Genomic DNA, 16227 nt, shown 5'->3' on the forward strand with positions numbered 1-16227 from the left:
GGCCAATTTCTACTATTTTTTCAGCGCCCTTGGGAGCCTGGTAGAGGCTAGAGGAAACTTATCACAGCCTCATGTCCCACATGGGATGAAGAGGATAAGTAAATAAGTGAGCATGAATACGCGATCATTTGTATTGATAAACTGTCAATCTAAAGCGCAGCTAACAATATCGTATTGGAGGTGTTTTGTTTCTTGACACAACGAGGGGCGTGTTTGTTGCTATGGACACGGAGCGATTCCGCTTCTCCATCAATGGCGATGTCTGCTGATCTCCAGGCAGGTTTACCGGTGAGGTAAGATAGTATCAAAGCTGGCCAAGAGTCAGTCGGGACCGGCTGACTACATTTGGCCGGCTATACCCCTCCAATTTAAATCTGGCATCCATATGACGACGTTATATATTACACGATTGACGTCCTTGGCCTCGTATAAATAAGCCCGATTGCAAAACAAACTTTGTACAGCGGCTTTTCAAAAACGCACATAACGATTGCTTTTCAACATTTAGCACGTCTTTCGAGAGGTGTACAGTACTTTTTCTTAGATAGGTGTGCAAACGTTAGGTGGGACGGGTCGTTCAGTGTAATATAACCAGCTGCTGTCACACCGCGTGCCTGCGAAGCTGGTGTGTTACGCCGAACGGCGGTTATACCGGCTATATAGATACAGATACAGAAGCTGGTGTGTTACACCGAAGGCGGTTACACCGGCTATATAGATACAGATACAGAAGCTGGTGTGTTACACCGAAGGGCGGTTATACCGGCTATATAGATACAGATACAGAAGCTGGTGTGTTACGCCGAAGGGCGATTATACCGGCTATATAGATACGGATACAGAAGCTGGTGTGTTACACCGAAGGGCGGTTATACCGGCTATATAGATACAGATACAGAAGCTGGTGTGTTACACCGAAGGGCGGTTATACCGGCTATATAGATACAGATACAGAAGCTGGTGTGTTACGCCGAAGGGCGGTTATACCGGCTATATAGATACAGATACAGAAGCTGGTGTGTTACGCCGAAGGGCGGTTATACAGCCTATATAGATACAGATACAGAAGCTGGTGTGTTACGCCGAAGGGCGGTTATACCGGCTATATAGATACAGATACAGAAGCTGGTGTATTACGCCGAAGGGCGGTTATACCGGCTATATAGATACAGATACAGAAGCTGGTGTGTTACGCCGAAGGGCGGTTATACCGGCTATATATAGATACAGATACAAATACAGAACTATTCGCCTCCTTCTAGAAAAAGTTACACACTTAAAACACTGAAACGGAGTCGACCCTTACATCTGCCCAGAAAGTAAGTGAAAGGTACATGTGCAGAAGTAAACAACACGGAGAGACAGACTTTGGAGTTTGCCCGACCGGCTCTCCGCAGACGGCGTCTGTTCCGAGTCTGTTCTATCCCGTCTCTACTGCGAACATGGCGGGTTGTAGGGGGCCGGGCCTTGCACGAGCGCTGCTGGGGTGTGTGGGTCTAATACTCCTAACCCAAGGTAAGTCTTAGTAATATGGCCTTCGGTCAATATTGACCATGGTAAATCCTAATTGATGTCAGCCCTACAGCGTCGGCTGTGACTAAATAGTCCTATGTGATAATGACAGTCTCTGCCAAATAGGGCACATCTGTAAGCTGACTCCGGTCTGTTGCAGAATTCGCTTTCTATTCTTCAGCCATTCGCATCAGTCTGACTTCTCCTGATTTTAGCTGCCTGGACAGTGTGGATGTAAAGAAAGTTTATAGACCTGACAAAAGTACCTGTACAGGAAGCTTAAAAGGGTCAACCATGCTACACTAGTAGAGTCAATATTCAAAATATAACGTTACAAATTTAAGTCCATGTGGGCTTGGGTTCGGGTTAAATTTAACGCATTCAAAAGTTCTATGGCTTTCTTCTGTGAACCTTCTTCATTTTACAGTGTTAATCATAGTCACACGTTTAGTTTTGATACCGCGTTAGCTGTGCCATTGGGAGGTTAGCTCGTATAATAATACAAAAGTGCAGCATAACTGTTACTTTTAAACATATAAAGCTTCATTGTTTGGTTGAACCTGCCAAAGTATATTTTCAGAGACACCAAAAACAAAGAAGTAACCGTTGAATCGGACCATAGATATAGTGCAAAGGTCACATGTCAGGTATCACATGATGCTAAGGCGCACGTGTACCGTGAACTTTGACCCTGCGTGTAGGCGTGTCCGGGGAGGGAGGGGTTCGTGTCGGCAGGGACTCCAAGCAGATGTAGGGGTGGACACAATCGTAACGTTTACTTACGTCATGACATAGGTGACGTCACAGAGGCGTCGCCCTTTGACCTGAAGATGGACAGGGCGCTGCTGACCGTGACCTCTGACCTGACCTACCCTGTGGAGGCGTGGACGGTGTCGGACGTGTGTTACCAGGTAACGTTGGGGGAGGGGGGGCGTAACATGTTTCAGGCATTTTAAAGATTTTATACGCTTTAATAATCTCCCTCAAAAGTGCATCGCTCTTAGCAACAAGTTTTCAGTCAGTTCTATGTTGAAATGACACCTGTCAGACCTATGTCACGTGACTAGAACAAAAATGTGACATCAGCAACGGATCAAAATGGCCAACCGAGACGGGGGCCGATACCAACTTCCGTATTACCGTCGCAGACGATTCATGTTGATATTAACCTACTTCATTATCATATCTAATGCATATTTCTGAAATATGGGGATTTTTGGTTTAATGAATCAAATAGGACGACAATAGTCATTTGTTAACCCCTTTTAGTGCAACTTGAGTTTCACTGGACTGATAGTGACGTCACGTAGTAGCGGGAACCTGACGACCAACACGTCATACCCCACCCGCCTCGACTTCGTCTGGAACCATGGCAACGGGACAAACCAATCTGTCTGTAGGTAGGGACAGCTCCACACCTTTCAAAAAGTCTATCGTTTTACTAGGACCTTTACTTTGATAGGAAGTGCATCATATTTAAATTTGTTCCTATGTCGTTCATTCAAAGTCTTGGTGTTTGTACAAAACGGAGTTTTACACAATGATGTTATGGGCGCGACTGGAAAAGAATCGCATCAGCCTATTAGCAAAGGGGTCGTAAGTCCGACGGCGTCATTTACGAGCAATGAGCTTTCTTGGTACGAGGGAGCTCAGCTCAGACGTCAAACCTCAGCGACATCTGTCCTGCCTGAGTACAATGTGAACCAGTCAGAATTGCCCTGAAGAAGGTGACAGACGGTCACCGAAATGTCGGTGAGAATAAAGCATTGGTTGTGTAAAAAGATTCTCTTTATTCTCAGCGCATAACAGTTAGTCTCCAAGCAGACCCTACGGTGCCATAAGATAGTATCAAAGCTGGCCAAGTAGTATAGCAGGTGCCCGGCTAACTTCCTTTGGCCGACTATACTTCTTGGCCAGCTTTGATACTATCTTAAGGCACTGTAGGGTCTGCTTGGAGACTACATAAAAGAACCCCACACACTTGTCGATAAGAGTAGGGGTGATCCGGTGTGGTTGGCTGAAGCACGCGAGCCGCAGCGATGCCTCGAACGATAAGCATCATGCTTCGTCCTCCCGCTTGACCATTTTGTGTTCTCACGATGTTTTCTATGACTGTGTTCGTACTTCGTAGCCACCACTACCACTACGGTGAGTACGGGCACTACAAGATGCAGCTCCCGAAATGCAAGCTGAGCACCCTGACGGACCCTGTCAACAGCAACATACGTGAGTTCTGTGGGAGTCTGATTATCTGTGGGGTGATAATGAAAGATGAGAGAGAGAGAGTAAAGCTAAGGGCACCACCCGCCGTACGTGCAGTTTGTCCGTACGTTTTTTTTTTTTTGGGGGGGGGGGGGGGAGGCCACGTCCGCCACGTATTTCTGAAAACGTTCAGGCTGTACAGGGCATGCGTGTCGCCCGTACTAGCACGTACGGGGGCGAATCCGCAGCCCGATGGCACACAAAGTTTTGCCTGCACGTAAAGTTCTACGGCGTGTCTGCGTGCTCCAAAATCCGTCGGATTCCATACGAGTTCGTGCGGAGGCGGTACTGACCACTTACGGATCCCAAATTTTAAAGATTGACCACGTTTTGTCACGTAGACAGCACGTGTTTGCATGTATGGCGGGTTGTGCCCTTAACATAAGAGAGCATGGGAGAGAAGAAAGGGAGAAAGGGATAAGGAAACCAAGGAAGGGAAGGAGGGAAGGGAAGAAGGTAGGGAGGGGGGAGGGAGGAAACAAGGATAAGACCCAGAGTAAGTTTATTAGTAATCGCCAAGTAGATCTTGCGGTGGTTTAAGACAGTATCATAAGCTGGGGAAGGAGTTTAGCCGGGAGAGGAGTTTTATTCCACCGCGAAGACTCCTCTACCGGCTAAACTCCTTCTCCAGGTTATGTTACTGTCTTAAACCACGTGCACCGCAAGATCTGCGTGGAGATTAGTTTATTAGCTCATAAGACGAAAACTTTATAACATGTTTCACGGCATGTTTCATCTTCCTTCCCAACAGCCATTCTTGTTGCGTTCTTCGTGTACGTGGCGCTTGGTGCTGTGTGGGTGGTCGCCTCGTATCTGTACAGGTACGGATTTTCTCTTCTATTCATTGTCAGTTTATGTAACACGACAGAAGCTTTTTACAGGCAATAGTTGTAAACGGCACTCAGAGTTAGATTGTGTAGGTGTTAGTGTGGCAGGCGAAACTGCTTGGTGTGGTACGACAATAAGAAGTGGTTTGTTTGTTTGTTTGTTTGTTTTACCAGGGGGAACATATCGCCTTTTTTAGGCGCTTTTCAATGTGCTCCGGGGGGTGGGGGCAGACATACATATACTGATACATACATATTAAATAAAATAAGAAGTAACATAACATGACAAAATTAACTTGTCCATCAATACAAATAATAGCAACTTAGGAATAACCAATACATAATACCATTCTACGATACAAGTAAATCAAAATTGCAATTATGTTACCATAATATGACTCAAAACATAAGTAGAATGAAATGATTAGGGAAATGAGTTGACCGGTACACGATAGCATTGAAACATCTCTGACGATTCCGCCCTGTCTTTTTCAGGAGAAGGTTCGGCGGCGAGGAGGACGAAATGAGACATCTTCTGATCAACACGGTATGTCTGTATGAAATATCACATCTTACGAATTATCAGCCCAACATGTGGCCCGTTTTATTCAATCGAAAAGCTACTTAAGGCCGATACCGTAAAAAGCATGTACATATTAACAGGTGTCCGTAAATATAAACGTCTTTTCTAGCTTCCATTCCTTGACTAACATGACCCAAGAAGAAGTTTTTCTTACCGACAATGACTGGTGTTTTTTCTTGCCTGATTTGTTTGACAGGGTCGCCACAATGACGCCGGCCCTCCGAAGCCGGAGTCTCCGGCCAAACCAAGACGTCTCAAGTCGCTGGACACCTTCAGAGGGTGGGTTGCCGCTGTCTTATTTGTTTCTTGCACTTTTTTTAGATGTTCGTTCTCGATTGTTCTTTGTGTGGCGATGCTTTAGTGGAATACAGTATAAAAGTGTTTGGCAAAAGGTATAGGATTTTTCCATGGTTAAACTCAGACCAGCTGACTTCGATCTTCCAAGCGTAGAATTTTATTGTCTTACAAACAATTATATCTATTTGCTTTTACCCCCTTTCCACTAGGACGGCGCGCTCTCTCTGCGACCTAAAATTTGACATATCGCTCAACGAATTCTATAGAAAAGAAACGAATGTTTTTTTTTTACACTTCATGTGTTTTGTTGTCTTCTCAGTCACACTTTTACGTTTTGCATGATATACCCAGTGTGAAAGCGAAGGTTACACATATCCTATTGAGGTCGCAGTGAGAGCGCAGCACGATCGCCGTCTAGTGGAAATGGGGCCTTATCGTTAAGGCTTTACAATGTTCGCGTATGTCTCTGTGTCTTTTGGTTGGCAATTGGTTGCCGGATAATACACATGTATAGTAGTTATGTTGCCATGGTAACGGGATGACGTGGCACGTTGCTATGGTGCCGAGTTACCATGGTAACAGATGACTTGAAACGTTGCCCACAGGATGTGTCTGTGCATCATGGCGTTCGTGAACTACGGAGGAGGCGGCTACTGGTTCTTAGACCACTCCGTCTGGAACGGTAAGACGCTCGCAACGTCTTGAAGATACTAACTTTGGAATCCTTTTATACACACTCGGGAAGGAAATTTCACTTTCTAAAGATGCCTTCTCAATATAACCCAGCTGGTGGGTAAACATGGCTGCTAGTGAAAGCGACATTCAAATTGATATTTACTGGTTTACCTACAGTTCTTGTCCATCTAAACTATTATTGAATATGATATCCTTTTTTTTATATTTTCAGGTATCACTGTGGCAGACCTCGTGTTCCCATGGTAACTAGAGTGTTTTTAAAAACCTGTAGTGATTTATTGAGTTATCATATAAAATCATTTTGTTGCCTAAGCGAATTAACTTTTAAATATTTTAAGATATCTTGCCTTGTCGAGCTTGAATTCGGGAGCTTCTGTGACTGATAGGTAATGGATGCTTTGAACTTGACCCTGCGTTGACCTAATGTCAAAGTTCATGCCCTGCCCCCTTCAGGTTCATGTGGATCATGGGAACGAGCACCGCGCTCTCGTTCCGCGGGTTGCAGCGCAAGGCCACGCCCAAGCTGACCATCTTCGGCAAGATCGTGAGGAGGACCATCACCCTGTTTCTGCTGGGACTGTTCATTGTTAACGCACGTAAGTACGGGAAGGGCGTGGTCTATGTAGGCATTGTTTATTATAACTTACTAACTGTGACCGTGTGAGGGAACAGTCACATAAGCACCCTCTCCTTCATTATTATTAGTAGACAAAAATTAAGGGATTTCCTAATGGGACCGGAAGGATTGCATTTACAACTGATCTGTTGAACCATATCGGTAGCCATCCAATGTGTTAATTCTGTGTATAGTATAACATTCATCGAATGTGCTAAGTTGGCGTTAGGCGGCTATCATCATAATTGTCTATCTCCTCTGCAGCGGACGACTGGGCCACCATCCGGATCCCTGGGGTACTGCAGCGCTTTGCGGTGTCGTATTTCGCCGTGTCCACCATGATGCTGCTCCACATGGAGGTCGGAGGACAGGAGGAACACTACTCACGGGTAGGTGCGCTATTGGCTGTTCACAGTCACGTGACGATGACATCATTTAGCGTCCGCATTGTTGATTGGTTAAATCATGATGCTGGTCCACATGGAGGTGGGAGAGCAGGAGGAAAACAACGTACATTACGTACGCTATTGGCGGTTCGTAGTCATGCGACGATGACCTCATTCAGTGCCCGCCATGTTGGATGGTTAAACAGAACGTATCATGCTTTACGGCGTGGGTGACGAAAAGTGCTCATTCAAGTATAGTATTGACTATTCGCAGTCACGTGATCTGGGGCAGCCATGTTGGCGGGTTAAACAAAATTATGTAGGTGCCAGACTAGAAGGCGTTTTACGTTGCGTAATTGTTCCTACAGACGGAGTGGTACCGTGACCTGTAACCTTTGCTCTTACAGACGGAGTGGTACCGTGACCTGTAACCTTTGCCTTACACAGACGGATTGGTACCGTGACCTGGTTAAACTTTGCCCTTTCACAGACGGAGTGGTACCGTGACCTGTAACCTTTGCCCTTACAGACAGCGTTGTACCGTGACCTGTAACCTTTACCCTTACAGACAGAGTGGTACCGTGACCTGTAACCTTTGCCCTTATAGACGGAGTGGTACCGTGACCTGGTGCCGTACTGGAAGCAGTGGCTGTTCGTGCTCTGTCTGCTGGCTGTGCACACCTGCCTCACTTTCCTCATGCCGGTGCCCGGATGTCCAACGTGAGTGCGGAAGTCTGTTTCTATGGTGCTAAGCTCTGAATAAGTCTGTTTCTATAGTGCTGTGCTCTGAATAAGTCTGTTTATGAAAATTATAGTGCTGAGCTCTGAATGGGTTATGGGTTATGGTCTGATTTCAGCCACAATACCAATACAGTGGAAGCCGCTTAATTGCACGCCCAATTTGCCAGCGAATCCCGTGTAATTATCCGGCGTGTGCGATAATGCGAAGTTACCCAGTTGGACCGCACCGCCACGGGATTTGGGGATTCCGTGCAATTGACCGAAGTGTGCGTTTATCGTACCAAGTCTAAGCAAATGTTGAAGCCAGATAGTCAGAAAACTTTATGATATCCACCGCAACACTCTAATTGGGGATATGTACAACTGATTAGTTTGACAGTGGCTTGGTTTAGGATACACTTGACTGGCACAGATTTGGAGCAATGCTGGTAAGAAAACTTTTTGAGGTGGAAAATTTAGTTGACCTCGTCTATAGAAATTATCGTAAGGAAAGTATTCGGTCTTAGGCTAAGCGATGTAACATTTCTATTTTATATACATGAATCAGCTGCAGTTGCATTATTAACCTGGCTAAAATCGCGCTCCTAGCGGCCGGCCCTACAGTTGCCACCACCTAGCTATAGGAGGGGGTCATTCACCCCAGCCAGTAGGAGATTGTTACTCTCCAAGCAGAGGTTAGGCTCCGGCTGTTTTTTTAACGTTCTTTGTTAGTCGTTTTTATCGGGCTTTCTATTTTGTATTTTATCTTGCCGTGTCAAAACCTAACTTGGCTGGCGTACTTCAAGAAAAATTACAAAATAGAAAGCCCGATAAAAACGACAAAAAAACAGCCGGTGGCTAACCTTTGCTTGGAGAGTAGGAGATTGTGTAAACGCAGGATAGTTGCATCACATGGTTGAACATTTATGTTATACAAAAATGTACAGTAGAAACCAGTTAATTGCACAACGGATAACCGCACACTTCTGTTAATTGCACGGAAACCCAAAATCCCATGGTGGTGCAGTCCATCTTGATGACTTCGGTTTGTTGCACCATCCGGATAAATGCACGAAATACGCTGGCAAATCGCGTGTGCAATTAAACAGTTTTTACTGTACATCCATCCGTTCACTTGCTCACTCCTTTCCAGAGGTTACTTGGGTGCAGGGGGTCTGTCCGATTTGGACCATACCAACTGCACGGGGGGAGCGGCAGGGTACATCGACAACTGGCTCCTCACTCAGGACCACATCTACGGCGATGAGACACCAAAGGTCAGGATTTTAGTCATCAGTGTTTTCTTTTGAATATCGTATCTTCAGCAACACCGTAGGAGTTTTCGTTCGGTTTCTTGATACCGTGGATACTGTACAAAAGTTACGTCGCTGAAGCCAGTAACTGGTTTGTGGCATATAAAAGTTATTAAACCAAGCCATGTTTTGTCTAGTTGCTTGAGAATCTTACTACATGGATGTCTATTCTTCATTCATTGACGAAACTGCATAGTAGTATTTTCAGATATATAGGCGACGGATAAACGTACCCTTTTTTTTAGATATATTGATGATAGGACCAAAAAGATCATTTTCAATCAAGTTTAGATTTCTTGAGAGTGAACGTTAGTATGATTTTTTGTCAGCATGAGTACCAGATCCTAGTGAACTATGACCCGGAAGGAGTTCTGGGTTCTTTGACCTCCATCTTCATGACCTTTCTCGGACTCCAGGTGGGCTGACGTCATTTTTGTGTCTCTTTGGTAAAGTTTAAGTCAGAAACTCCAAAAACGTCATTCAACATTTTGAATCAGGATCTGAATAAAAAAAAAGCACTTGTATTTAGCAGTAAATGGAGTGTATGAGACTTTATAGTATTCTTGTAATTACTGTTATAATTTACCTACTTATCCATTTGTTATATTATCGTTATCATCTTTATCATTCATTCAGAACCAACATTGCAGAAATACATGGACAATATACATGTAGCTTTGAATTACTTTGATCTTATAATACAGTATAACTAATTGTCGTTGTCTCTGTCAGCAGGGCTAGCCCTTTGTTATAGCCACAGGCTAGTTGGACAGCCCTGGCTGTCCGTGCTGAACAGCCAAACCAATAAATTTATAGATAAATAGATACATCTGTGTAACGCATTGTGGGGATTCCCACTTAGTGAAAAAAAAATTCCTCTCCGTTTTTTCCTGCCCAGGCGGGAAAAATCCTGCTGTCCTACGAGGACCACGGCAGCCGGCTGGTGCGCTGGCTCCTCTGGGGGATCGGACTGGTAATACAGGACTTTTATTTCTGTTTCTTCATTTTAGTTCTTTCACGTCTTCTTTGACCTTGAAATATTCTTTGATATTAGTATAAGTTTTCCGATATTTTTTTTCCAATTCACGGCATATATTTGCTTATTTTGAAGCTGCTTTGTATGATTTACAACATGGTTGAAAACTTTTTATTTTATTTTTGGAAGCGGCCGAAAATTGATGCGCGCGTGGATATCCATATAATCAAATCAACGTAGCATTGGTGTTGATGGAGCTTGTCTTTCCTTTATTCATTCACGAGAGTCTGCATGGGGGATTAAGAGGAACGGTAAACTTGGGAAGGCCCAAAGTGCTGAATGATGAAGTTCGGGAGGTCAGGCAACGCTCAACCGTAAATTCAGTGACTTGCCATTGCAAAGTTGTTTTTCCCCCTTCGAAACGTGTTAATTGCATTCATGGGAGTCTGTTCCAATCATGAGACTTGATTGTAAGCGTGATGCAGATTTCTAGATTTAAAGTAAACATTTGTTTCTGTCCGGTACAGGGCCTGCTGGCGATCCTGCTGTGTGAAGGTCGGCAAAATGGCGGCTGGGTTCCCATCAACAAGAACCTCTGGTAAGGCCGTTCTGGGAACTGGGAACTTTGAACTTCTTAAACGTTTGTTACCTTTACACTTTCTTTCCTTGTGATGTATCTTTTCTGTCAGGTAGGTTACAAGAAAATTGGCTACAAAATTAAGGATTTAGAGTTATCATTGCGGTAGGGTATGGTCATATAGTTAGACTAAGGGATATCATCCTCCTACGCACGGTCCCCAACGGCACTGCCACAAGGAGTTTCGACACGACTGTGGTCCCTCTGCGTAGAAGAATGATGGATATATAGATTTATGTATATAAAGAGGTAGTATCTGCATGAAACGATTTGAAGACATTCAGCGAAAAAAATCTGTACTCCCTAATGACTGACCAAGTCCTGTGATTCCCTTATCCAAGATAAGAGAATGGAAAGTAAACGTGTCTAATATTATCAAGACATTCATTCAAGATTAAGTGACACAAATTGTGTTCATGACTATTTGTACTTTTGCTCTTACATAGCACAATTTTCCTTCCCAAAACAGCCCGACGGAACGCCAGTTTGGAACCCCGTCCCGAAGGCTAACTTCACATTTCCAAACCGGAGCCCGGCTGGGCTGAAACGAAAAATAGAAATGTGTACTAGATCTGTACACAAAAATATACACAAATAATGCCCACGACTTTTCTCTTTACGTCTTGTGTTCTTTGGTGTCTTTTGTATACAAGTTTTTGGAAATGTGACGTAGGCCTAAAAAGGTTCGTTTTTACCCTGTAGGTCGGTGACCTTTGTCCTGTCCCTGGCGTCCATGGCTTTCATCCTCCTCTCGGTGTATTACTTCCTAGTGGACGTGCGGAGGTGGTGGACTGGGTTTCCCTTCTTCATGGCAGGTAGGTACAGTTTGTTTGTTTGTTTGTTTATTTGTGTGTGTGTTACTTCCTGGTGGACGTGCGACGGTGGTGGAGAGGGTTTCCCTTCTTCATGGCAGGTATGTACAGCTGTTTGTTTGTTTGTTTGTTTGTGTGTTACTTCCTGGTGGACGTGCGGAGGTGGATAGGGTTTCCCTTCTACATGGCAGGTAGGTACAGCTGTTTGTTTTTGTTTGTTTGTTTGTTTGTCTTTCCGTGTGTTACTTCCTGGTAGACGTGCGACGGTGGTGGACAGGGTTTCCTTTCTTCATGGCAGGTAGGTACAACTGTTTGTTTGTTTGTTTGTTTGTTTGTGTGTTACTTCCTGGTAGACGTGCGACGGTGGTGGACAGGGTTTCCCTTCTTCATGGCAGGTGGGTACAACTGTTTGTTTGTTTGTTTGTTTGTTTGTTTGTTTGTTTGTGTGTTACTTCCTTGTGGACATGTGGCGGTGGTGGACAGGGTTTCCCTTCTTCATGGCAGGTGTGTGCAGCTGTTTGTTTGTTTGTTGTTTGTCTGTCCGTGTGTTACTTCCTGGTGGACGTCAAGCGGTGTTGGAAAGGGTTTCTATTCTTCATGGTGGGTATGTGCACTAGCCTGACTAAAATAGCGCTCCTAGCGGCCGGCCCTACAGTTGCCACCAGAAGGGGGTCATTAACCCCAGGCAGCGAGAGATAGTGTAAACACGGGCTAGTATGTACAGCTATTTGTTTGTTTATTTGTTTGTTTGTCCGTGTATTACTTCCTGGTGAACGTCCGGCGGTGGTGGACAGGGTTTAGTACAATCTACGGTTCTCACTTCTATGGTAGAGATCATGGTAGGCATCCCGAACGGAGCCTGTAAATTTAGCTACACGGGTATTCCTCCAAAAGACATCCAGAACTTTTCAACCTCGATTCGTTTCACTGTCCTCAATTGCATTGACTTCAAACTCAGAATTTCGAAATGCGATCTCTGTCACCACCCCTCGCCAATCTCTGTCAACAGAGGCGCCGATCGCCACCCCTGCCGTCAGAGTCTATCAGATGGTAATCTCTTCCTGATGTATCCTTCCTATCTCCACCCCCAGGTATAAACTCCATCTCCGTGTACCTGTGTCATGGCGTGTTCCAGAAGTACCTGTCCTTAGAGCCTATCAGATCGCCATCTCTCCCTGATAATATGATAACCCCCTCCTGTTCCTCCCCCAGGTATGAACTCCATCTCCGTGTACCTGTGTCACGGCGTGTTCCTGATAATGTGATATCTCCGTCCTGTTCCTCCCCCAGGTATGAACTCCATCTCCGTGTACCTGTGTGACGGCGTGTTCCTGATAATGTGATATCTCCGTCCTGTTCCTCCCCCAGGTATGAACTCCATCTCCGTGTACCTGTGTCACGGCGTGTTCCTGATAATGTGATATCTCCGTCCTGTTCCTCCCCAGGTATGAACTCCATCTCCGTGTACCTGTGTCACGGCGTGTTCCTGATAATGTGATATCTCCGTCCTATCCCACCCCCAGGTATGAACTCCATCTCCGTGTACCTGTGTCACGGCGTGTTCCTGATAATGTGATATCTCCGTCCTGATCCTCCCCCAGGTATGAACTCCATCTCCGTGTACCTGTGTCACGGCGTGTTCCTGATAATGTGATATCTCCGTCCTGTTCCACCCCCAGGTATGAACTCCATCTCCGTGTACCTGTGTCACGGCGTGTTCCTGATAATGTGATATCTCCGTCCTGTTCCTCCCCCAGGTATGAACTCCATCTCCGTGTACCTGTGTGACGGCGTGTTCCAGAAGTACCTACCCGTTTAGCCTACATGTATCAGATCCTCATCTCTCCATGATAATGTGATATCTCCGTCCTGTTCCACCCCCAGGTATGAACTCCATCTCCGTGTACCTGTGTCACGGCGTGTTCCTGATAATGTGATATATCCGTCCTGTTCCTCCCCCAGGTATGAACTCCATCTCCGTGTACCTGTGTCACGGCGTGTTCCTGATAATGTGATATCTCCGTCCTGTCCCACCCCCAGGTATGAACTCCATCTCCGTGTACCTGTGTCACGGCGTGTTCCTGATAATGTGATATCTCCGTCCTGTTCCACCCCCAGGTATGAACTCCATCTCCGTGTACCTGTGTCACGGCGTGTTCCTGATAATGTGATATCTCCGTCCTGTTCCACCCGCAGGTATGAACTCCATCTCCGTGTACCTGTGTCACGGCGTGTTCCTGATAATGTGATATCTCCTTCCTATCCCACCCCCAGGTATGAACTCCATCTCCGTGTACCTGTGTGACGGCGTGTTCCTGATAATGTGATATCTCCGTCCTGTTCCTCCCCCAGGTATGAACTCCATCTCCGTGTACCTGTGTCACGGCGTGTTCCAGAAGTACCTGCCGTTCAGCTGGAAGATCCGCCACGAGACGCACGCCAACCTCCTCTTCATGCACCTGTTCGGCTCCAGCCTCTGGACCATCGTCTTCGCATCCTACCTCTACTGGAACAGCATCTTCATCAACATATAAAACAGCATCTTCATCAACATATAGGAACAGCATCTTCATCATCCTTTGGACCATCGTCTTCGCGTCCTACCTCTACTGGAACAGCATCTTCATCAACATATAAAACAGCATCTTCATCAACATATAAAACAGCATCTTCATCAACCTCTAGAAACAGCATCTTCATCAACCTCTAGAAACAGCATCTTCATCAACATATAGGAACAGCATCTTCATCAACATATAGGAACAGCATCTTCATCAACCTCTGGACCATAGCCTTCGCGGCTTACCTCTACTGGAACAGCATCTTCATCAACATATAGGAACAGCATCTTCATCAACCTCTGGACCATCGTCTTCGCGGCTTACCTCTACTGGAACAGCATCTTCATCAACATATAGAAACAGCATCTTCATCAACATCTAGGAACAACATCTTCATCAACATCTAGGAACAGCATCTTCATCAACATCTAGGAACAACATCTTCATCAACATCTAGGAACAGCATCTTCATCAACCTCTGGACCATCGTCTTCGCGGCTTACCTCTACTGGAACAGGATCTTCATCAACATCTAGGAACAACATCTTCATCATCCTCTGGACCATAGTCTTCGCGGCTTACCTCTACTGGAACAAGATCTTCATCAACATCTAGGAACAACATCTTCATCATCCTCTGGACCATAGTCTTCGCGGCTTACCTCTACTGGAACAGGATCTTTATCAACATCTAGGAACAACATCTTCATCATCCTCTGGACCATCGTCTTCGCTGCTTACCTCTACTGGAACAGCATCTTCATCAACATATAGAGATGATTATACTGGAGAAATAGAGAAATTGCTTTACTTCCAACACTGAAATAAACAATAGGGACTTACCCCTCTAAATTTTTGGTCAATCTCCGTCGACCTTGTTCACAGAATGACCCTTTCTATCTCCAGCAGTGACGTCAGGAACACGCCACTTTTGCAGGAGGGGGTCATTAGTATCAGAAAGTCTATCTGGAGATGATTATTGAACTAGTTTAACTGTAATATCCAACACAAAAATTGGACTCACCCAAAATTTCGACTGAACAGCACCAGTCTTTGTCAAGGAATGAAATTTGGGTTAGTCCAATTTTCGTGTTGAATATTACAGTTAAACTAGTCCAAAATCGGCATAATGTCGAACATTATTTGTTAGCATGCCAAAATACAATGATAAGCTTGATACCGATTTGAATTGCGCATGTCCACTGTAATGCCTTTGGGTAATATATGATAGTTCAAGGGCCCGGATCCATAGGCAAAACACTCCTGGACATGTATCAACCATGGTCTATATCCCAACATTTGTGTCTGGTTTCTTATGATTTAAGTGCTGACAAAGGTTGTAAGATTGAGAAATAAAAGCCACGTGTAAAAGAAAACTAATTGATGGGTTTGAGTTCTTTTCTGTATACAGGGGAGATGAAGTGCCCAACATTTTCATATATAAAGGGGTTGGATGATTTAAGCTAGAAGATTGTCTTTTGTCGGTAAGGTGTGAGAAGCTTGGGAATGTTTTGTTGACTTCAAGGATAATTTTTTCTCCTTTCGGAATTGTATTGTGGACGTTGACAAATAAAATGTAGTTTATCTTCCAACAATAAACGCAGGTGAAAACATAACATTCTCAGAGAAAGTGTTGAGAAGAACTTTTGAATCTGTCTCAAGACAAACAAAAGGCTTCGCCCGCGGGTCCTTGTAATGACACCCTGGCGTCTTAGAGAAGACTTACGAAGACTTAAACAGATAATCTTCAATTCTAAGACGTGTGTAATTGCTTTTGTCTATTTTGTTACTTCTCACAGCAAAATGGATAGGGTTTCACACCTGTCTAAATATAGTGGAGACACATGATAGTTACTGTAGCTAGGGCGTCGCTTGGGTGATATCCTAGTTAGTTTCATAACTAGTATTAGGTAAGAGAGAAGTAAGTATAGGAGCCTGGAAAACTAGGACAACACCCAATACACAGCTATAGCGGGTTGTGATTAGTACAACGTTCTGAAGGTTGAAATAATTCGTTAAATATATGGATC

General features: G+C 44.8%; 1 protein-coding gene across 1 annotated transcript; it reads left to right on the plus strand.

Moving 5' to 3' along the window:
• The first annotated feature begins 1441 nt into the window (after positions 1-1441).
• Positions 1442-14316, plus strand: LOC118408382 (heparan-alpha-glucosaminide N-acetyltransferase-like). Its single transcript, XM_035809148.1, has 18 exons — positions 1442-1515; positions 2308-2423; positions 2782-2912; positions 3644-3738; positions 4526-4595; positions 5097-5148; positions 5381-5463; positions 6087-6163; positions 6389-6419; positions 6631-6773; positions 7058-7182; positions 7787-7899; positions 9053-9176; positions 9542-9628; positions 10111-10185; positions 10716-10786; positions 11528-11640; positions 13990-14316. Exons 1-18 carry the CDS (start codon positions 1443-1445, stop codon positions 14169-14171), a joined length of 1761 nt encoding a protein of 586 aa, XP_035665041.1. The 5' UTR covers position 1442; the 3' UTR covers positions 14172-14316.
• The last annotated feature ends 1911 nt before the right edge of the window (positions 14317-16227 follow it).

The sequence above is a fragment of the Branchiostoma floridae genome, unplaced genomic scaffold (genome assembly GCF_000003815.2).
Source record: "Branchiostoma floridae strain S238N-H82 unplaced genomic scaffold, Bfl_VNyyK Sc7u5tJ_1578, whole genome shotgun sequence".
NCBI lineage: Eukaryota > Metazoa > Chordata > Leptocardii > Amphioxiformes > Branchiostomatidae > Branchiostoma > Branchiostoma floridae.

What these genes read in the sequence shown, in the direction of transcription:
- LOC118408382 (XM_035809148.1), top strand. Translation starts at nt 1,443, where the DNA reads ATGGCGGGTTGTAGGGGGCCGGGCCTTGCACGAGCGCTGCTGGGGTGT. An exon ending in GTCGCCTCGTATCTGTACAG is followed by an intron (nt 4,596 to 5,096) that starts GTACGGATTTTC and finishes TGTCTTTTTCAG; the next exon opens with GAGAAGGTTCGGCGGCGAGG. An exon ending in TCCTCTGGGGGATCGGACTG is followed by an intron (nt 10,186 to 10,715) that starts GTAATACAGGAC and finishes TGTCCGGTACAG; the next exon opens with GGCCTGCTGGCGATCCTGCT.